This window comes from Aphanomyces invadans (genome assembly GCF_000520115.1).
Source record: "Aphanomyces invadans strain NJM9701 unplaced genomic scaffold supercont1.6, whole genome shotgun sequence".
Taxonomy (NCBI): domain Eukaryota; phylum Oomycota; class Saprolegniomycetes; order Saprolegniales; family Verrucalvaceae; genus Aphanomyces; species Aphanomyces invadans.
The window spans coordinates 1,243,071-1,264,730 of record NW_008580151.1 but is presented as its reverse complement, the minus strand read 5'-3'; the positions used below and the strand labels follow the sequence as shown (position 1 = coordinate 1,264,730).

Below are 21,660 nucleotides of genomic sequence, written 5' to 3'. Positions count from 1 at the left end.
CAAGATCCCACGATGGCGAAAGAAAGGTCGGATGACTCGACGACGCATGCGAACGTGTTCCCCCGCGAGGGTCTCCAGGGCGATGGCCTCTTGCATAACCCACCGAACGAGTCGTCCAGCAAGCGGCCGAAGCCCGCGCCCGTTGTCAACATCCACAAAGAGTATGACGCGAACGGCAGCTACCACAAGACGCGGCAAACGATCAAGGAGATCATCACACAACACAAGGCCAAAGCGTTGTCAAATCAAGAGCGGTACATGCGTGAGCAGCAAGCGGAGAAGTTCAGGACCACCTTCCTTGAAACGCGGTACGACTTTGGTTGCCTTGCGCTTTCTCCCGAATGTTGCGCAGAATGGCCACCACGGGGGTCCCAACTCTCAACACCGTCTCTGTCGTCATGGAGCGGCGCCGAGCACAGGGCGAAGCTCGCATGAAAGGTCTCGCCAACGATACACCGACGCAAGCCGAGTCCATTCAGATCGCCATCCACCAAAGCTACGGCAGCGGCAAACTTGACATCAAAGCGTTGGGAATTGACGTGCTCCCCGAAGCGCTTTCGTCAACGTTCATGCTCCAAATGGCCCGGTTCATCACCCACGTCAACATCAGCCGCAACGAGTTCCGAACGCTGTCTCGGCAATTTTGCGACGGATTTCCCGGCTGCCAAGTCTTGAATGCAAGTGAAAACAGCATCATGTCGATGGCCCCCGAGATTTCGAGGTGGTCTGAATTAACTTCCCTTACGTTGGACTGCAACCGCCTAACCAGCCTCCCGGACATGCTTCCCTCCACTCTGACCTGCTTGTCCGTCGCGCGGAATCGGCTGAACGAAGTCTCGTACATGTATCGCCTCAGTGCACTGACCTACGTTGATTTATCTCACAATCAACTCGTGACGTTGCCCAACGCCATGTACGAGCTCAAGTACCTCCGTACGTTTGCGTGCGCGAGGAATGCTCTCATTACAGCAGCTCTCCTGCCGCTTCCTTCCTTCAAATCGCGGCGTGCGAAGGCCAACTCGATGGACGACGACAACGACGACGACGGCGATGGAGACAAACCAGGGATGCGAGCACAAGACTGGGTGCAGCAGGTGGACCCTGCGACGAAACAACCTATTTATTACAACAACATAACTCGTGCTGTCACTCGAATTCGACCTGCCGCACTTGGACCAACCCCATCGACCACGGCATGCGTTCCAAAGCTAGTATTACCCAATTCGGCCAACAGCCCTGACTGCAGTGCTCCTCAAGCAAAGCAACCAACTCACACTGCCAAGCACTTTCCAGGAGGGTGGGAGGTGAAGAAGGACGTGCCGACGCAGTTCCTCAATCATACAAACGGTGAAATATACGACTGGTGCGCTTCCAACCACTGCGTGAAAACAAACGTTGTGACGGTGCAGCATAGGGTGCCAAAGGAGCTCGATCGGTATGAGGGGTTTGTGCATATGGAGCACCTCAATCTGTCCAGCAACGAAATTCAAGAGCTCCCCTCGTCCATGGTGCTTGTGTCGGCAAGGGATTACCTGGAAGAATCCTAATGCGATGGAACGTAGGGCGATATGCTCCAGCTGCAAGTCCTCGATGTCGAGCACAACCAACTCTCGACGTTACCAGACACAATTTGCCAGTTGAAAAACCTGACTGTGCTGCGAGTGGGCTCCAATTTTCTCACAACCCTGCCGACCCAGTTTTGCCGCATGCCCAAGATCAAAGAGTACAGGAACATTCCACGCAACGCTCTGTGATGGCCATGCATGTTGTAGATTGGACATGAAGCTGAATCGAATGGTGGCACTGCCATCCGACTTTGGCCAGCTCACGAGCTTGACCCACCTCGATGTAAGCGGAAACTCGTTGGTGGCCGTGCCACCGTCGGTTCTGCAGCTCACACACTTGACAACGTTCAACTTGGTCGGAAACAACCATCTGAAAGTGCCGTCCGCGGCAAGTCAGAAGAATGGGATTCCGGCCATCTTTTGGGAAATCAAAAATCAAATCCACATGTACGACAGGCTCCGTTGTCCTCGTGTAATGGACGTGAATTCCATCCTCGACAGAGACGCCAAAGGAATGCCACCGCAGCCACTTCAAGTCACAACAGGCATTGCAGCAGAGTGTGTGGTAATCCTCGTCGAGGGCAACGCTGGCTTGACGAGTCTCAAAACGGTAGTCGACCGATCTACACGTTCACAAAGAGCTGCTGCAACGGATTGAGAGCGCCATGACCACCCAAGTGTTGGATTTTCACTGGCGCAACCTCACCGATTTGCCGTTCCAGCTCTTCGACGTGACCAACTTGACGGTACATATGAAAATGCTCGTGCAATGTCCTTTTTCCAACCTTTTTCAACGTGCGGTTGAAACAGGAGCTTAGATTAACTGGCCATGCGCTTGGACGAGTGCCCGTCGAAATCGCGCGGCTGACATCGCTTCGCATCCTCACCTTGCGCAAGAACGAGCTCACCGAGTTTCATGCAGAGTGCATCGCATCGTCGTGTCCGTGGGAAATGCTCGATTGCGAAAACAACCAATTGAGTCAACTACCACACACCATCGCGCATTGCACCAACCTCCGGGTGTTGCGCATGGGGTGCAACATCCTCGAGAAACTACCGGACCAAATGGACACGCTGTTGGCTCTTGAGGAATGCCTCGTTCCTCACAACCATCTTGCGGCTCTTCCTGATACGTTGGCCCATCTTACGGCGCTCAGGGTGCTCGATGTGTCGAATAATCGCATCGAGACGCTGGCATCGTTTGACTTTGCTTGCCCCACAAACCTCGTCGACTTTCGAGCAAACTTGAACTTGCTCTCGGAATTGCCGCCGTCGATCGGTCGGTCGAACCTTCTTGCCTTGTCTCTGTACGTCGTCAACGATTTCCATTGCCACATGAAATGGGTATCATCAAATGAACCAAAACGACTCATGCGCTAGGTCTGGCAATCGCTTCAATGTGTATCCACCGCCCGCAACGGAATTCAAACACATCGAGCGGATTTGGATGCAAGCCAACAAGATCGCCGAGCTCCCTGTCGAGTTTGGGAACCTTCGGACGCTGCAACTGGCTCAGTTCGATGGAAATCCACTTCGGTCACCGCCTCCCGACATCTTGGCCCAAGGCGTCGAGGCCATCCATGCATATCTTCAAAAGCGCATCGACCGTGTCGTCGAGTTGAAGAGGCTTCTGGCAGCCGCTCAGTATGGCTTCCACGACGATCACTTTACTCCACAAGCGAAAGATTTGCTCCACTCGGGTATCCTGTTCCTGCTACCGTCGGATCTGGCAGATTTTGAAAAGAAAACCGACACGTACATCAACGGCCCGTTCTACGAACACCCAACTGTTCGTGGGGTCGATCTCGTTCAAGCGCTGGTCGAACTCCAGTTTCAGCGAGCGCAAACGGCGCGGAAGGCTGTACTGGAAGATGTTCTCAAGCTGTGTCAATTGATTCAAGCCAAACGATGGCTAGACAAAGTCGAGTTCCGCTACGATTTAACTCGACCGTGGGGTTTTGAAGCAGAAGACTCCCTTGTGTACATGATTGATCCGTGCGCGCTATACAACGATTGGGACGACATCCCTGGCATCTTGGGTGTCATCAAGAAGCGCGTCGAGCGCGGCTTCAAGGACGAAGCTTTTAATCACACCCGCGAGGTCGTGGAAGATGCGCTGAACCATTACAAAGGAGTTTACGGCCCCGTGGGGCTGGCCACGGACAAAGTGCCGTTTCGATGCGGGTGCGAAGAGCTCCTTCGAAAGAATAAGCGCCACGAGCCGTGTTATCGCTTTGGCTGGGTCCTTCTTCAGATATTCATATCCCCCGAAGAAGCGGCGCGGCGTCAGCGGGAGCAGGAACATCTGGCTCAAGCCCTGTGTCAAGTTCGTAGTGAAATCCACACGTTTTGCACGACATCGCGTGATGGCAAGGTTGGTCGTCAACGTGTTGAGAAGTTTCCATCATGTGGTGGGTAGGCGCGACTGTTAAAGGAAGCCAAAACGTTAAAAGGCGAGCGAAAGCAGCGGGTGAAGGTTATTCAGAAGCAGCTTCCTCACCTCAAGCGCCAAATCGAGTTGCGACGGGCTGACTTGCATGTAGCAATTGAAAAACACGCGTTGGACAAAGCCGTGGCGGGAGAAGGATGGATGGACCAGGACGAGAAGCAAGCTATGGTACTCTCGATCTTGCTCTTGCTCTTGCTTGGTGCGGTCGTCCCAACTATCCATTGTGTAGTTTGTACAAGAAGACATCAACGACGACATTACTCGCTTGGGAACACAAATCCACGACATGCAAGCGCTACTCATGAAGATCAAGGGCGAGCTACGTCAAGATTACAACCATTATGCGACCGAAGTGATAGATAAGCTGCTGGTCGAGGCCGGCGCTCAAGTCCGCGACAGGGTTGGTCACTTTCATTCGACCCACCGTATCGGATGTCATGCTTTCTGTTGCAGATTATCAACAACCATCGCATCAAAGCCATTCGAAAGCAATACCGACGGCCGTGGGATGGCCCGAACGGCCGTGACTTTATCCAGTTCAAACAACAACATATCGGCTTGCCACCGGTCGAATCCCCGCGAGACAACAGCAGTATCAGCGATGTGAGCGGCGACTTGGATGATTTCGCCAACGACTGGGAAGAAGACTCGGACGGGGCTTTGCCATCGCTAAAATCGTCATCGCCATCCGAAGACGAAAATGAGCCCAATGAAAAGGCCAAACACGTCGAAGGCGACAAAAACAGCAATGGAGTGGCGGACCCCGACGATTCCGACGACAGCGACATTTAGAAGAATCCAACGCCTTGCAAGGCCATGAAATGAACAAAAATCGTAGCTACAAGTAATGACTTGTCCATAGTCTAATTAAATACTCGAGCCTTCTTTGGGTGGAGACATCAAAACGCCGTCGATCACGGGAAACCTCGTGGCAAACGACGGCGTTCGCGGGGTCTTCAACAATGTCTGGAGTACGGCTTGGCGATGGCCCGAGTTTTCATGCAGGTACCGAAACCGCTTGAAGATCTTCATGGCGTAGACAGCATCAACGACAGGGTCGTGGTCATGCTCCTGCTCAACAAGGATTGTTCATTCATCATTTGAAGGATTCCTTGATCGCACCTGAATCGACGCCCCCAGCAAGTACTTCGCGACGTGGCGCAATGAAAAATACCGGTAGTTATACGACGCCGTCGTAGGCACGCGAAAAAGATCAGCTACGTTGAAGAGTTCGCGAAAGTCGACGCCAGGTTGAAGCCCGAGCCACTGCACGTCCTTGTTGACAGATTGTCCGACGAGAACGCAGTTGGTTGGCATCACATTCTTCAAGTCCAATATGACACTGGCGAGTGGAAGTGCCGCTGACAGGTGCCTACATAGCACGGTCACGAGCCTGCCACCCAATGTGAAATGCAACACACTCTGCCGTGATTCCTGTTAGTTGGGTCAGGTAGCTAACGACGGGCTTGTCAGGCTTGACATAGGCATCGAATACAGTGGATTCGTTTTCGTCAACGACAGCAATTCGAGCAACATCGCGGTCACTACGCAGATCGAGTACCATGATATGGCGACCACAAGAATTGGAGAGCTCACTTGTAGCCTGTGCCAGTGGCTACGCACTCGACATCCACGGAGAAGAAGGGGCCACTGAGGTCTCTGGTCAGAACTTTGTCAGCGTCCAATGCAGCAAGCAAGTTGGAATCGGACGAGTTCGTCATAGCTTGTGATGTGGGACCATCGAGTGCGTTCATACTCGGCATAGCATTGCTGTCTGCACCATGGGAAAATGAGCAATGTGTGCCATTTCTGCATTCTCCCTTTGCGTAGAACCGACAGAGCGGTCTTGACTGAGGCACCTTTGCAGCGGGCAGTGCTTGCTGCGAACATGATGACTGACGAGGTGAACCTTCATGATTGAATTCACAGCACGATCCACGCATGCACCCTTTCGCAGACAGGAAGAACCTGCACGGTGGTGCTACATGGGGATGTAGCAGCGCATTGTGTGCATACGACTCCAACGGTGGTGCCCGTCCTGGTGGAAGTGGGAGTTGTGGCGGTGGCTGTTGCATCGTGTTGTCACTTGGCTTTTGAACCGCGAATTCAAAGCATTTTTATGGGTGATTTTGTTGTAACCTCGCAAAATGTGATTCGTTTTCATGTGATTTTTTGAAATTATTTCTTCACCTAGCTGTATAGTACAAATAGTAGAGTACTAGTACTAGCAATGTCAAATCACCAGTATCCGGTATGTTTCAATGCACACTGAAGAGTGCATTGGAATTACAGGAGGAACAAAATTTAGTGCATTTATGATGGCTGTGTGCCATGTACAGCAGAGCTCAATTGTCCTTGTCGTCGCTGTCACCAGCGGACTCTTCATCACTGCTTGGATAGGGATCCTCTTCGTTCATCTCTTCATCGCTCGTGTCTTCCCCGCTATCTTCATCATCTGAAGGAAGTGCCGACGGGAGTTTTTCTACTTCTCCCATATAGACGACCTGTTCCATGTCCACACTTTCCTGAGGGGACGGCGGCGTTGACTTGTCATCATCCGTGGCATATTTCGCCAAGGAAGCAGCGTAATCCTTTCCAACACATTGTAAGAGGACGTTATTCCCTTGTCACAATTGCACCTCTGCTTCTGTAAATGCCGCTTTGAATTGGACCGTGGTGTCGGAATCCCTTTGAAGGGAACTTTGCACAAATTCGTCGTGTTCACTGCAACGCCATGGTTTCAATTTGCACAAGGGATGCTCAACGCTACACTGACGTTAGCTCCCTCAGCTCACAAGGATGTTGACGTACAAGGATTTGGTCCCAAAATGATATACTTCGACAAATACGTCGGCGTAGTTGATGGACTCCATGTGCCGATCGAGGCCTAGAAAGACCCATTTAGCGAAGACATGAAGCATAGCCATGTATACCCCATGAAAATTGGTAGACTGGTTTCGGTGAACAGATGTACACAGGCCACCAGATTTCGTTGCCCCAATGCACCCACGCCAGTTTGGACTCAAACAAGTGCTTGACGTCCAAAGCCTTCTGGTGCGACTCAATCACATCTACTTGCTTCACTACTTGTTCCTTGTCTGATAGCCGGAGGCGCTTGGCAGGACGTCGTCGAGGAGGAGAAAACTGCCGAGTCCGAGCACGTTGGGTCTGGTGTTTCCGAGGTCGGGTAGATGCCACCGGTTGCCCCCAATTTCGATTATCTGGCACAGCTTGCCACTGCGACATTGCTGCAGCCGCAGTAGCATCGTCTTCAAAATCGGAAGGATCCATGAAAGGAAGCAGTCGATGGCATTCGCCAGCCGAGGAGAACATCTAGTAAGCGCATGAGCATCGCGCTACATGCACCGAACAATAGAAACCTCAACTTCGTCCATGGCCGCGTCGAACTGCTCCATCACACTCTTTTTAATGTACAACAGGGATTCTGCCTTTGCTTCCAGGTATTGGCTGTGTTCGGGACAATTCCATGGTTTCAAAGTTCCTTTCAACTTGTGAATTCCACTACCAAACAAAGATAAGAACACCTGACATTCTAGAAACGCTCAAACGTACAAGCTGTGCGAACCAAAGTAAAACACAATTCGACACTCTTCTGGCGAAGCTCGTGCTCGACGAAGGAGGTCCCGATGTCCACTCCCTGATTTATCAAGACATGTTAACCCCATGAACTTGAGCATGCCACCCTACCCAAATTTAGCAGCTTGAACCGAAGCTGAAATGGATTGAACACATAAACAGGCATCCAAGGGTATCCCTCTGTGATCGCCCACGCAAGGGAATTGAATGAAACAAACTGCGCGCTCGGCGGCGGCAAGGCTGGATCAGTGTCGGAAGGGACCATATAAGGCAAACATCGTGTGCGGGGGTTCGAAGCCGCAAAGCACTGCAAAACAAACTTATCATGATATCGAATAGATCGAACAGATGTACCTCGGCCTCTTTGACGCCGTCGATCAAGTCCATTAACACCTTTTTGCCACGGCATGATGACTTCGGGAAACCAGTTACAAAGGTTGCGTGCTCTGGACAATTCCACGATCGCAAAGTAGTTTCAGGATGAAGATGCAGACCGCTAAGAGTTTCGATGAGATCATAGGGACTCATGAAACAATGGCCTACAAGTTATGCGACGAAAAATAGTACACGATGCGATAACGGTCTGGAAATTTCCTTGCTTTTCGCAAACTCGCGCCGTGACCATTTCCTAATGGCAAGCGTCAAGCATATTTTTTCTGAGCGATCATGAGGTCGCACCCAAGAGATGGAGTTCTGGTTGGAGTTCGAACGGATCCAAAACATAAACAGGTAGCCACGGGTAACCCTCGAGCAACGCCCATGCCAAACTGTTAAACGGAACAAGGTCGAAATTGGGTCGATTCTTCTTTTTCTTCTCCATGGCTGCCAACTTTTTATCTTGTTTCAACAGCAGTTTTTCGAAATGCGACGAATCGCTGTCACCTTCGGATTCAATGGTGGGAAGAGGCGTGTTGGACACACGGCCTTTGGTCGGGGTTGGAAGTTGAGATGGTGTTGATTTCGTAGGAGCAGAACGACGTTTGGACGGACTTGTCGGCGCCTTCTTTCGAACAGATGTTTGTGCCGTTGAGCGCGTTGGAACATTATCTGGAACATCTTGTAGTGCTTTTGTGGAAGCCGCTTCAGCGCGCAAGCGATCTGCTTCAGCCAAACGTAGCATATCTGAGGCCACCATTTTGGGCAATACTCGGATACGCTCACTGCTCGCCAAAAATACCTGAAAAATGCCGTGACTACAATGTCATAGTTGTAGCAACTTACTTCGGCTTCAGCAAGTGCCTTCTTTACTTGACTCCGAAACGATGATCGCTTCGACTTGTGTGGGTTCGGAACACACATTGAATCGTGTTCGGGACTACCCCACTTTCGCATCGTCAAGTGAGGAGTCTTGTGAAGCCCACTACAACTTACATGAAAATGAAAAATCCATGAAATACACGTACAAGTTGTGGGAGCCGAAGTAGTACACGATTCTGTACGTGTCCGCATGTAGTCGTGCTTCGTCGAGAACTTTGGCGTGTCGGTTTCCTGCACAGGTACTAAGTATTATCCGACGGAATGAAAAGTCGTACCCAAATTTTCCAGGTGATGCTGTAGTCGAAATGGATCAATGACGTAAACAGGCAGCCAAGGGAATCCACTTAGATATGCCCATGCCACACAATCGTAAGGCATGATGAAGGCATTTTCTTTTGTATCCTCCATGGTGGACTTCGACAAATTGGAATCACCCTACGGTGAAACTTATATTTCCTTGTTTTTATTGCGCAATGTACCTGCTCATGCTGAAGTTCTTCTTCGATCACATCTGGAAACATGAGGACAGGGTGGCAGGATTCAATGAATTCCTATAAGGCTCGTCGGATATGCGACAATTTGAATTTTGCTCACGTACATTTGCTTCATCCAGCGCCTTTGCAAAAAACTCAACGACTCCTTTTCGACCCATCAGTTTCTTTGGAACGCCTTGGAGAAGTACGGCATGGTTTTCAGCATCCCATGGTTGAATCGCCTTAGTATGCACTTCGGACAAGCCACTACAAGTACAATGACGCCCACCTCCGCAGCCAATACGAGCACGTGGCGGTGGCAACGTACAATCGGTGGGATCCAAAAAAATATACAGCTCGAAGGACAGAAGGTTTTCGCACGGCGTCATTGTAAATGATTTCGTGGCCATTTCCTACCGTGACGATGACGTAGCAATTCCGACAGGACATTTACCGAGAGCAAGAAGGGTGTGTTTCACTTTCTCCGGATCGCATATGTACACTGGCCACCATGGGTATCCATCGGACTTTGCCCAGGCAACCGTGTCCAACTTGGCTTCAGGGTGGGTATCGTGGAGAACGACAGTAGTGAGAGTCTTTGCCTTCTCGACTCGAGACATTCTCTCGTCAGGCACAAAGTATGCTGTCTCAGGAGGTGGTGGGGCCATCAACGGATTGATGTCAGACGGGACCATGTGTGGTGGAAGTCGATTGCATGGGTCGGACGATTCAAAATCCTTATTGATAAAGCAACTTCAATCACAAGTAGCACGATGCTCGACGTACCTGCGCTTCTTGAATCGCCTTCAAGAATACATCTCGCTTTTGCATGGATAAATGGCCATGTCCACGTAGAAGCTTTTCGTGGTCAGCGCATTTCCATGGCTGAAGCGACTTCTTCTGCAGACCACTATTCGAATCGATCGGTGCGAAAACTAATCACATCAACAAGAATCGTACAAGCAATATCGTCCAAAGTAATAAACTAGTCGATGCGCACAGCCAGCTTTCTTCACTTGAATCCACTTGTTGTCGTAGTGGTGGCGGGTTCCTGGTTTAGTTATGATCTTAAATCGAAAATGACAAAACATGGTCAAGCGTACCCAAATTGTGAAGATTATCACGTAGCTTGTGGTGGTCGCATACATACACAGGCCACCATGAACCGTCGGTCCACCGAGCCCAACAAAGGCTTTCAGCAGGAATGACTTCGGTGACGTGGCGGGTTGAACCATTGGCATTTTTCTCCACGGACGGCTGGGAGAACTCGAGGTGAGAGTTGCTGGAACTGCGATCGGTACTTGACTCCACCGTCGTCAGAGCTTGCGCGACTAGCGCAGGGATGCTGCGCGTAACAGCGATTTGAATTGGTTGCGTGGTGTTCAAGTCAAAGTAATCCATTGGAGTTGAACTTGGACCAGAGCCAGTTGAAAACTCCCCTTCATCTTGTAATGGATCGTGAACATCATCAGTCCGAATTTCAGTACTTGACTTGATAGGGTGAACGTCTTTGGCAGAATTTTGCACGTTTCTTGCAACGTCGGGGGTCGAGGTACCGCTCGATGCTGTTGTTAAAGGAGTCGCAGCCGCAGCAGACGTCTGTGCATTCGAGTCGCTTTCAGAGTAGTCCGATTGATTTTGGAAAGTTCGTTCATGTTCCTGTGAGGACGAGGGAGGTTCCAAGTCCGGTTGCATGTCGGACTTCACAAAAAAGGGAAGTAGCCGATTGTCTTCGTCCGCAGACAAGAAATCCTAGCCGAGAGTAAATGCTGTTGAGCAAGTGCGATTGTAGAAGTGTCACACCTGGGCTTCTTTCAGCGCATTGTAAAACTCGTCAACAACGTCTTGTCCATCCATGGCCGACTCGGGGTACCCAAGGAGAAATTCTTCGTGTTCCACGCATTGCCATGGCTTGATCTTCCCGTTCACTTTTACAAGACCACTGCAGCAGTATTGTAAGGATTGTTTGTCCAGAGTCAAATACATACAATATGTAGCGGCCAAAGTAATAGACCAAGCGCAATTCTGATAGGTTTTGTTGGGCCTTGGCGAGCATTCGGCGATGATCTTTTCCTGTTCAAACACATGAATCAGACGGCTACCAATAAACTATTTCTTACCCAAGTGATACAAGTTATGCCGCAACTTTGAAGGGTCAATCACATACACCGGCCACCATGGACTGCGTGACGGCTTGGACCACACCACTTGGCCGAAAGGAATATTGGGGAGAATTTGTTGACGCTTCTTGGGGACAAATGTATTGACTGCAGCAAGGTCACATGTGTTGTCAACTTCGTCGTTGGCTTGCTCCGTTGTCTCAGCACGTGGAGGTTCAAGTTGAGGGTTCATGTCGGACGGCACCATGCGCGGCAGAACGCGAGAATTTTCATCCTTTGTAACAAACTCCTGCAATTGCAGTCAGTTTACCTTCAAATTCAACACCGTCCCTTACTTGTGCCTCTTGAATTGCAATGTAAAAGGTTGCAGCAACCGAGGTGCCTTGCATTGTCCCGACGGGGAAACCTTGTTCGAAAATTTTGTACTCGCGACACTTCCACACCTTTAAGTTAGGAATGCGCCCATTGACTTTGACGAGACCACTGCTCAAGATCTTCGTGAGTGGTCCAATACAAATATCAACACTGGAGACGTACAAATTGTACAGGCCAAAGAAAAACACAAGTCGAACTTCAGGGTCGGCTTTAGCTTTCGCAAGCATGCCTTGATGAACGTCACCTATAGGTCGAGTAAAGTTTACAGAAACAAATAAATACTTCAGTTTACCCAAGTGAAACAAATTTGCTCGCACAACACTAGGATCACAAACAAAGACTGGCCACCACGGCAACCCTGAAGACCGGGTCCATGCGACAAAGCCGCACGACATCTCGGCAAAGTTGACATCGCCTTGGGTGTCATTCTCGGACGAATCACCTTCGTTGGAAAAGGCTTCGTTGGTGCCGTCAGTGGGATCAACTCCTGTGGTATTCCGTTCTTGTGTCGCGGCCTCGTCGTTGTTTCCGCTCTGCGTACGATGGTCACCCGACGCGGTCGATGTGGGAGCTATTGAAGCGTTCGATGCAGTCGCAGGGGCAATGGACACAAGCCGGCCACGCTTGATTGGGGGATCTAAGATAGTCGCGTCACGAGTCTTCGGAGGGCGGCCACGCTTTCTTGCAGTCGTATGTAGGATCTCCGAAGCAGCCGAAACTTCAGAAGGTTGAACGGTGGCTGAATAACTTGCAATGGAGAATTGGGGTGGCATAATCGGGGGTTGGTGGCTCATAGCTGTGTTCTCCTGCGATCGAGATAAGAATGCAAAATTTGGACGAACGAGGAAAGCCTACACAGTATTAGAATAAACAATTAAGGCTGGGGGTAGTTGACTAAGTACCAGTGCTTCACTTTTTGCTTGCATAAACAGAGCCTTCGTGGAAGGGTCTTTCAACTGGGCGGCTGGGTGGCCTGCAGTGAACAAAGCATGACATTCGCAACCCCACGATCTCACCCGAGACTTCAAGAGACCACTAAGATCCATCAAGTAAGCATTTAGCGCTGCACTTGTGAATGATAGCATTTTACAATGTTCGCCGACCAAAGTAGTAGACCAGACGGCACCCAGTCAAATCTCGCTTGGCCGCATAAATCGTGCTTGGCACGCCTTCTAACAGAATGAAGCATTTCAATACTGACGAAGTGATAAAACGTCTTACCTGACGTGATTAAGTCCAGCGGCATGCAGTAAGGATCGCAAACGTAAGCAGGCCACCACGGATATCCACGTGATCTCCCCCACGCAAGGCAGTTAGTACCGACGTCCAAAATCATACTGTCCACATCCCCTTGCTCGCTATGTTCGGGGAGGTGATTTTGGTGGCCTGGCATATCGATATCAGCACATACTTCCTTAGTACTCGATTACCTGTTCCATCTAGGGATAATCTTGTCTCTTCATCGGCGTCTCGCTCAAGTATCATCTCTGAATTCGTCAAGAACGGGAGAGTCCGGGTCGCTTCGTCCGCTGCCAAGTATTCCTGCGATTTTGAACTTAAATATTTTACAAGGGGCCTCGACTATCACCTCAGCTTCAATTACAGCCAACGAAAAGTCTTCAAATAATTCTTCGTGTCGCAAACCAGAGTCTTCTCCTTGCATTAGTTCCAGGTGGTCGGCACAATTCCAAGGTTTCATTCGGATCGTGGTTTTTTGCAAGCAACTACGAGAAAATATGTTAGCTGAAGTTGAATATGTTGAGCGACCCAACATACAACTCGTGCTTCCCAAACACATATGCGAGTCTGTAAAGATCGGGATATTTTCGAGCCCGCGTCAACAAATTAGTATGCCGAGTGCCTACAGCTCGTTAAGGGGTTGCACTGCACAACCTGAAGGTACCGAGATTGTGCAACTTCCTCGAGTCGCAGAAATAGACTGGCCAGTACGGCCCCTTGTTTAATCTGACCCATGCTACAACTTCAACAGGGAGGATTGTTGTTTTGTCGACTGGCACTTCGTCTTCATCTTCATCGTCGAATTTATTAGACATGTCGTCGTCTTCAGGCTTAAGTTCGTGCAACGTCAGCAAACGTTGCGCGGGCTTGGGGATTTCCGCAACGTTTTTGGCAAGTGCAGGGAGAACTCGCACGTTCTCTTCAGTAGCCAAGTACGCCTGTTGAATAATGTCAATCAAACAGTTTCAGAGACCAAGAACGAACCTGTGCTTCAGTTACGGCAAGGTGAAATTCGTCCACTCTCTTTTGCGACGTATGTTGCGCTGCGGTAGGACGAAGCAGCTCATTTTTCTCTGTGCAATTCCATGCCTTGAGTCGTCGGCTACCGCATTTAGTGCTGCCACTGTACGTACACATATATGATTGACGAACAGATAAGTCAAGAATCTTACAGAATGTGCGCTCCAAAGAAATAGATGAGGCGAACATCTGCATTACGGGACGATTTTGAAACCAGCACATTGTAGTTTTGGCCTACATGGTCAACCGATAAAAACCGCTTCGAGAAGTATTCGAGTGCTAGGTACCTGAAATTTTCAGCTTTTTCCGCACGGTGGTAGGATCGCAAATGTACGCAGGCCACCAAGAATCTCCGCGGCGCTTTGCCCACGCCACCACTTCTATGCCAACGTCATCGTCTGTGTCCAGGGGCTGATTCACAGGAACAACGTTCGTGGGAGTACTCGAATTGGTCGGTTTGTTAGGCACTGTTTGAAGTTCAGCAGGAATTGTTGTGGATGTCATCAGGTTGGATTTGTTCGACGAGGAAGGTGACCGTGATAATGAGGAGCTTGAAAGAATATTTCTCGCAAAAGTGGGCGTGTGGGCTTCGATTGAGATTCCCAGAACGCCAGCCAGTGCCATGAGCTCGGGATCTGCCAGAGCATTGGTGAAATGGAAGCTGCCACCGCTTGCACGACCAGATTCTTGCGTTGTCAAGATTTCGGCTTGGCCAGGTGGCTCCGTTTGCACAAGATCGGCCAGTGGTTCAGAGGAAACTTCCTGAGGTTGTCCACGGCCAACAATACCATCGGCACTAACGTCGTGACCAACGGTTGGTGCTTCGGCTTGAGCAATAGAAACAATTCGTTCCTCAACAGGTGAATGACAATCCTTCTCATCGATTGAAACATCTCTTGGCTGGGGTTCGACGACTTCAGTGGGCGGCGCACGGTCACTTTCGCATTTCAATTCTCGAACTTCCGTCGCCTCCGGGCATGAAGATGCTTCTTGAGATAGGTTGTCTATAGATGGTTGGATTTTCATGTTGCGTTCCTCATCTTGAACGAATTCATCAGTTTCATCAATTGGACGCAGTGCATCTACTGAACTGTCGCGGTCCTCTCCTTTTGGCAAGTGTTCCACCTCCTTACGCGCTGAATCAACTACACTGTGTCGATCGTCTTCTCTTGGTACGTGATCAGCGATATCACTAGCCGAATCCATTGACTGAGGTGCTTGGGGTACAAGTTGTTCAAGATCTTCGTGAATGTGAGAGGAGCCGCAAAGTGGTTCACTCGATTCAAGCAAGCAAACTTTCGTTGGTCCATCATTCGGCGGAAGAGGTTTGGCGACCTCATTACGCACATCAGGGTTGCATGCGGACGAATTGGAAGCTTCGTCGATCGACATCGACTGCATCAACGTTTCAGTAGCGCCATCTTGCACGGGCGTGATATTTTTTCCGTTGGGAGACACAGTCGTATAGGCAAGCACTGAAATCAATCCGAGTCTTTGAGAATGTACCATTTCGCGTGGACTTGAGACACTCCGGCATTTATCTTCTGTGGTTTCTGAGGTTGGTTCAGCTTGCAGCTCAACATCGAAGTTTTCCGCTCTCTGCTCAATGACAATTCCTTGACTGATCGCGGCAGCGTAAAGTTGCGGTTCGCGTGAGCTTGCTGACAGTGGTTCAGCATCGATCGTTGTAGATGTACAATCGACGTTATTGTCGTAGATCACAGTGGCAGCTCCGTCAAGGTTCCTTGGCGTCCACTGGGTGTGGGCACTGCTTGGCGTGGAATCCGCGATAAAAGGTACTTCGACATGCTGTCTACCGCCTAGAACTTCCTGTGCACTTGTGCTTTTGAATCCACGTTTGATTTCTCCACTTGTTTGTGCGGAATAGTTCGAGGATACTGGATCTTCAACCTCTTTCGCACAAACATTGTGTGGCAGACTTGTGGTGCAGCATTCGTCTTGGGGAATTGGAAGCAATTGACGAATGTTGGTGTCTTTCGAATTGTACTCCTGTCATCGAAAACAACAAGTCACAGTACGCGTTTTTAGGGTGGATAAAGGTGCAACGAACCGTTGCTTCATTCATTGCGTCGAGGAAGTCTGTAATGCTACCAAGCTTTCGAAATGCCGACAAAGGATGGCCTCGAAGGAGTGTGGGGTGTTCAGGGCAATTCCATGGCTTCATTGCGTCGCGTTTGTGGATGGATCTACACAAGACATCAATATTATTCGAAGAAAGGAGCAATCCATGTACAATGTGTGTCGCCCAAAGTTGAACACGAGGAGAACGCCTGACCCTTGAGCTTTGGCCGATTCCACGTCGCCCTCGAACCTCCCTGAGAAAATTCGTCGTGAGGTTCCGTTGCATTTAGTCGAGAACATACCAAGACTTCTGAGCTCTAAAGGCACATCAGCTGGGTCAATTACAAAGACTGGCCACCATGGAGTGCCGTCGGTAAGCACCCACGCCATAGCGTTATGCTCGATGGAATCTGGTGCCATTCCAACGGGCTGCTGGCTTCGAAACGTGAGTGAAAAAGCGGGAATTTCAACTGTAAAAATTTGTATGCTCCATACAAATTCTGGACAAAGGACCGATCTAATTGTAACAGGTTATTTATTTTAAGAGCTCACTATTTCAAACAGTGCATTCTCTTGACGGGATTCAGCACCATGTATGCCTCGTGTTTGGCTGAGGTTGCTGCGAAGCATTCCTTCCAAAGCAAAGGAATTTCCGACTCCCTCTACGGTAATCCTTGTAAATTCACCCGTCAGTAGCAACTCAGCTCCATCTAGCATTGGTGATCTACTGTTGCCATACTTCATGCACTCGAGTTTCGTGAAATGAGCTCTGAGCTTATATTTTCAAGATCTTTCTTTTTCGATACTTTTTCCTGAAAAACGACGCAAACATTGCGAAAAGCAACGTCGACTTAGGTGGGGTTGTATCAAGGAGCAAAATTGATTCGGTTCCGAACGTTGTTTTGTTGATGAGGCAGTCCAAGTTGAGGAGGATAATATGACGCCATTGACCTCTGTAGCACCGAATTATACCAAGGATGGCCAATCGGAACAGCCAAGTAAACGACGGGTGGTGGTGGGTAATTCAAATAGTTCGGTGGGCCGAGGTTGTTGGGAGCAGGCACAGCGTGCATGTTGACAGAGTTGTAAAATTGCGTGGCGCGGTCCACAGGGCCTTGATCGTAGGTGACATTGTGCGTCGGCAGTGCTGGAAACTGGTGTTGTAAGGGATCGTACCCCCTTTCGTGGTACCAACTAGGTTCATTTGCGACACTTGACGGAGTAGTCAGGATATTTGGTTGAAAATACTGATCTGCATGTGTTATCCGCTGTTGCAATGAATGGTTTTGAACGCTTCGGACGTTTCTAGTATACTTTTGAGAAAAAAGACCGCAGTTTGGATCGTCCACGTACGTGTTCAAGCGTGGATCTTGCCGCTGCCGAAAACGCATTTCGCTTTGCACGAGGGGATGAGAAGGATCGCTGGACTCGACAATGCTCGGTTCTTGTGGAGCAATACTACTCCCTTCGACAAGGTTCATCACAGTTGGTGTTGCGAGTTCGATCGCCGAAGGATTGAGGTCATCCAGCGTTTGAACAATCGACGGGTTTTCAAACGTCGTCAATTGATCACGCAGCTCCAAAATTGATGTGCTGTGAGTTGCCGACGCAGATGATATATCATGAGCATTCGAGGTCGCGAAGATTACGTTTGCTGAGAGGTTTTTTTCTGTCGCAGTATTTCTTCTGGATGCCGGTCGTCGAAACGTTATAACGATAGGCCGCGCACTTGAGGAAATGATGGAGGACAAACCTCTGAGTCCACCCAATTCGGACACTGGTTTATAATTCACCTCAACGATGTAGTCGCCCCTGGCAACGGCACCACTTTGTACGATGCGCTGGGTTTGTTCTGGTGCAGACTCTACCATGCCAAGGACACACAACCAATTCTTCACTTCTCCAAGGTGCAATCCCAACGCGTCTTCGTAAAAGGATACGGTCGTGGTGACGCTGCCGTTGGGAGTAGTGCTTTGGGAAACATTGTCGTTTTCAGTGGTGGCGACCGGTTGGATTGCAACTGCGGGAGCAACACGTGGGGTTTCAAAGTCACGCCGCAATGCGTCAATTTTGGAGAGCTCGCGTAAGATTTTTAATGGCAAACTCCGTAGCACGTGGTTGTTGACATCTGGAAGGATCGGGCGGCAGTACTCGAAAGTTAATGGTGGCGACAAGTACATCATGAAGAAATGGTGCATCCACTCCCGTGTTTTCTCGACTTCTGGAGCCAGGCACCGCCGTGCAAATAAGAGGACTTCATTGGCAAATTGAGAGCATTGCTGGATGACAAACGAGTGCAGGGGCGGTTTGAGAATGCCGTCCACGGACAAGAGGAAACATCGGAGGCATTTTTGCATGAGATGGACGTCGTTGGAGGATGCAGGTGATAAATTCCTCAAAGCGACGCTGAGAATAACAGTCCACAGGCATAGCGTGATCGAATGGTGCGTGCTTACAAACACCAACGGCGATGAAATCAACCCAGGACTGTCCACGATAACTCGCATGATGGTATACAGACGACCCATCACAATTTGCAGTGACTTGGAAAATTCCGTGAAGTTTTCAATCGTGGACGTCGCAATGGCAACTTTCCATGCCGGGACAACAGCTCGCATCACACTTCGAAGCATGACAAACTCGGGGACGAGGTTCTTTTGGTAGGACGCAAGGCTTTCTGTCGGGGTCGGCAGGTTTGCAACACCATTCTCTCGAAATGGCTCGTGTATCATTTTCTGTTTTCGAGGTGGCTCATCTTGAGTCGAAGTCTCTGCTGGTGAAAGGTTCAACTGGCTTGTCGGTGACTTTGTCGTTGCGCGCTCGGTCAGAGAAGCATACACAGTTACAAAGTCCTAAAATTGAACTGGGTTTATGTACTCCTCATCCAGGTACAGGACTTACCCCAGCTTCGGCGACAGCATCCACAAACTCAGATACAAAGACTTTACTTTTTTGCTCCAACACAGGCTGCTCATAAATCAAGCTATTGTGGTCGGGACCGTTCCACGGTTTCAAGTCCTGGAGATAGATGTTTCCACTACACATTTCCTCGATAAAGCACTTGTGGAATCATTCTGCAACTTACAAACATTTTCGACCGAAGTAGTACGCCTGACGATCATTAGACCTTGGTTCCGTTGTTGTGGACTGGTCAACGCCTGACAACGACAATTAAGATGCTCGTGAATTTCTTCGGATGTACAGTACCGGGATTTCGTAGTTTTTCGACATCCAGAATTGACCCGAAGACTCGAACTGGCCACCATAATTCACCATTTAAAAGTGCCCACGAAACGCAGTCCTGTAACCATTCCACCGCAACTGAACTTGCAGAGAGGTTTGCCTCCATCTTTATGGGTGTCTCCGTGGATAGACGTTGCCGTTTGTTGTTTCGAGAAATGTCTTGGTACGGACTTGCTTTTGGAATGGTCGTGTCATCGCGAGGTGCCTTTGAATGTGTGCTGCCATGAAGGTTGCAGACGTTGGGATCTGCTACATTGGACATATTCAAGGAAGCATTTTCACGTTGAAGTGGAAATGGTGGAATGTGAGATGAGGCCAAGTTGGAAACAATTTCTTTCGTGAGCCCTTCAGGAAGCTTCTTCTTGAGCATTGTAAGAAATGGCTCATCGGTTTTCGATAGGATGTTTTCCTTTGGAGTTGTGGCGTTGTCACTTGAAGACCAGGACGTTAGTTGCTGCGACTCCGATGTGACAGGCACTTCACTTGATGGCAGGTCTTGCGGCGATTCAGCCGATGATGGTGGTGACTTGAACGAGCTATACGGTGGGAACGATCTGTTGGGGTCCATGGACAAGTAATCCTGCATACAGAATGACGAAAAACGGACTGATTAAAAAGGACACGCCAAAGTACCTTCAACTCTTTCATGGCACGGGCAAACTCTTCGTCCTTTCGAGTCGTCGTGTTGTCGGCCAAGAATCTCGCGTGCTCATCGCATTCCCAGAGTTTAATTCCTGTGCTCGACGCCACGTCTTCCGTATCATGCAGTCGGCTGCAGCGTAAAATTAGACCACTCTATAAAGATTTCAATATTTCGTACATGTTGTGTGTTCCAAAGAAGTATAACAATCTCTGTGTAGCCTTGTGGGATTGTGCAATTTGAATTTCCGTGGTGTACGTGGTCACTGATCACAATAATTAGACATAGCAAACGAATGAATGTTGTACCCATTTTCCCAAGGCGTGCTCGTTTGTCGACAGATTTTGCCAAGGCCAACATGTCGTCGGGATTGCAAACATACACTGGCCACCAAGTTTTACCAACCACATAGCACCACGCCAAGCTATTGTAAGGCAATTCCTCAGATCTCTGGGCAGTCGGGGAAAAACACCGCTGCGGAGCGCCATCTTCTTCGTCCAAATCTTATCATGTCCATGAGTACACACACCTCTCGGTCGATCATACCAATCACGATGGCATTGGGATTTGCTTCCACACGAATTTTTTGCGATGCCAGTGGAGTTGGAGGCTCCAGGGACAAATCTATGTCGGACGGAACCATTCGTGGAAGCACTCTCGACTCAGCTTTAGTCGCTATGAATTCCTATCGCGATGTGTGTATTAAACGATGGACGGTAGTGTGATCACCTTCACTTCACGAATGGCTTCTCGAAATGCATCCTTCAATGGCCCTCTCTTGAACAAGGAGTGACCGTGTAGAAGTTCGTAGTAGCTTGGGCACATCCATGGCTGTAGTGTACCATCGTTACGTGAGTGAAGGCGGCTAAGGAATGAGGAGCAGCTCGGATCGGAAGTAACGAGGCACAACTCACAATAAATACGACCCAAAGTAAAATGCAAGAAAGTACTCATTAGGCTCGGCTTGTGCTTTCCGCAGCATTCTTCGATGACCTGACCCTGAGTACAATCACCCAGCATCAACAGGGTTTGTGGCCAGCAACACCACATACCAAGAAAGTGGAGTTCGCTCCGGAGATTGGACGGATCGCAGACGTACACTGGCCACCATGGTTTGCCTTCGGACTTGGCCCAGGCCACCTTGCTCACATCGACGACCTTGAATTCATCAGAGGTCTGCATTGGCGCGAAACTCTCCAACTGAAATTCGCCCTATCAGTTCTCGCAAGGAAGTATTAATTCGTTCACTATACTTCCTAATCAAGCACCTAAAAGACTCTACGAATACGTCGAAATATATATAAAGTTAGTATTTCTCAAAGAATCCATAATTTGTACGAATCGTGCAATTCCTCAAGCTCAAAATGCATGCAAGGACGTAATGAAGCAAGGTATCACTTTAACTTTACTACTGCTAGGGCTGCAGCGGAAACTCCGTATGTGTAGCAAGCGATCACGCTAATATGAGCACGTATTTCTTGGCACATTCATAAAATCGATCGTGGAATCCTCGAATTTATCAGATCCCTCCATAAATTTATTCTGCAAATATTCGTCAAAATAGCTCAATAGTCTGGCGACCTACAGGTACTAATAAATA

The 21,660-nt window shown here is 49.4% G+C and overlaps 3 protein-coding genes across 4 annotated transcripts; 1 reads left to right on the top strand and 2 right to left on the bottom strand.

The window, feature by feature from the left end:
- Nucleotides 1-12: 12 nt before the first annotated feature.
- On the top strand, nucleotides 13-4,806 carry H310_04036 (hypothetical protein; the record flags this gene model as incomplete). The annotated part of the gene is made up of 12 exons (XM_008868159.1): nucleotides 13-308; nucleotides 353-1,363; nucleotides 1,415-1,508; nucleotides 1,563-1,723; nucleotides 1,773-2,012; nucleotides 2,067-2,130; nucleotides 2,180-2,311; nucleotides 2,376-2,872; nucleotides 2,946-3,939; nucleotides 3,985-4,182; nucleotides 4,244-4,414; nucleotides 4,468-4,806. The coding sequence occupies 12 exons, from the start codon at nucleotides 13-15 to the stop codon at nucleotides 4,804-4,806; spliced, it is 4,197 nt and encodes a 1,398-aa protein (XP_008866381.1).
- Nucleotides 4,807-4,840: 34 nt separating this feature from the next.
- Nucleotides 4,841-6,117, bottom strand: H310_04035 (hypothetical protein). Its single transcript, XM_008868158.1, has 4 exons — nucleotides 5,611-6,117; nucleotides 5,436-5,558; nucleotides 5,137-5,386; nucleotides 4,841-5,085 (listed from the first exon to the last, which is right to left on the bottom strand). The coding sequence occupies exons 1-4, from the start codon at nucleotides 6,087-6,089 to the stop codon at nucleotides 4,882-4,884; spliced, it is 1,056 nt and encodes a 351-aa protein (XP_008866380.1). The 5' UTR covers nucleotides 6,090-6,117; the 3' UTR covers nucleotides 4,841-4,881.
- Nucleotides 6,118-6,255: 138 nt separating this feature from the next.
- On the bottom strand, nucleotides 6,256-16,638 carry H310_04034. Of its 2 annotated transcripts, none has more exons than XM_008868157.1 (39): nucleotides 16,480-16,638; nucleotides 16,350-16,431; nucleotides 16,167-16,302; nucleotides 14,383-16,105; nucleotides 14,248-14,329; nucleotides 14,060-14,198; nucleotides 13,740-14,013; nucleotides 13,613-13,697; nucleotides 13,425-13,560; nucleotides 13,267-13,378; nucleotides 13,058-13,222; nucleotides 12,927-13,008; nucleotides 12,739-12,871; nucleotides 12,129-12,687; nucleotides 11,999-12,080; nucleotides 11,797-11,944; nucleotides 11,462-11,750; nucleotides 11,330-11,414; nucleotides 11,145-11,283; nucleotides 10,445-11,093; nucleotides 10,302-10,392; nucleotides 10,128-10,251; nucleotides 9,796-10,078; nucleotides 9,670-9,754; nucleotides 9,467-9,608; nucleotides 9,348-9,419; nucleotides 9,144-9,303; nucleotides 9,015-9,099; nucleotides 8,833-8,971; nucleotides 8,290-8,788; nucleotides 8,155-8,239; nucleotides 7,966-8,107; nucleotides 7,723-7,918; nucleotides 7,588-7,672; nucleotides 7,395-7,536; nucleotides 6,948-7,347; nucleotides 6,826-6,901; nucleotides 6,654-6,780; nucleotides 6,256-6,605 (listed from the first exon to the last, which is right to left on the bottom strand). In XM_008868157.1, the coding sequence occupies exons 1-39, from the start codon at nucleotides 16,595-16,597 to the stop codon at nucleotides 6,360-6,362; spliced, it is 8,397 nt and encodes a 2,798-aa protein (XP_008866379.1). In that variant the 5' UTR covers nucleotides 16,598-16,638; the 3' UTR covers nucleotides 6,256-6,359. The 2 variants fall into 2 exon arrangements, with proteins under 2 accessions (XP_008866379.1, XP_008866378.1); XM_008868156.1 differs by having other exon boundaries at nucleotides 6,262-6,605; nucleotides 12,927-13,005; nucleotides 16,480-16,637.
- Nucleotides 16,639-21,660: the final 5,022 nt, after the last annotated feature.

Excerpts from the sequence above, each read along its gene's own strand:
- H310_04035 (XM_008868158.1), bottom strand. The coding sequence starts at position 6,089 with ATGCAACAGCCACCGCCACAACTCCCACTTCCACCAGGACGGGCACCA. Across the intron at positions 5,559-5,610 it reads GCCACTGGCACAGGCTACAA|TGACCGCGATGTTGCTCGAA; the intron begins GTGAGCTCTCCA and ends CGATCTGCGTAG. Across the intron at positions 5,387-5,435 it reads CTAACAGGAATCACGGCAGA|GCACCTGTCAGCGGCACTTC; the intron begins GTGTGTTGCATT and ends CGTGCTATGTAG.
- H310_04034 (XM_008868157.1), bottom strand. The coding sequence starts at position 16,597 with ATGGCACCAGATTCCATCGAGCATAACGCTATGGCGTGGGTGCTTACC. Across the intron at positions 13,379-13,424 it reads TGGCTGTAATTGAAGCTGAG|GAATACTTGGCAGCGGACGA; the intron begins GTGATAGTCGAG and ends TCAAAATCGCAG. Across the intron at positions 13,009-13,057 it reads GCTGGACTTAATCACGTCAG|AAGGCGTGCCAAGCACGATT; the intron begins GTAAGACGTTTT and ends TCATTCTGTTAG.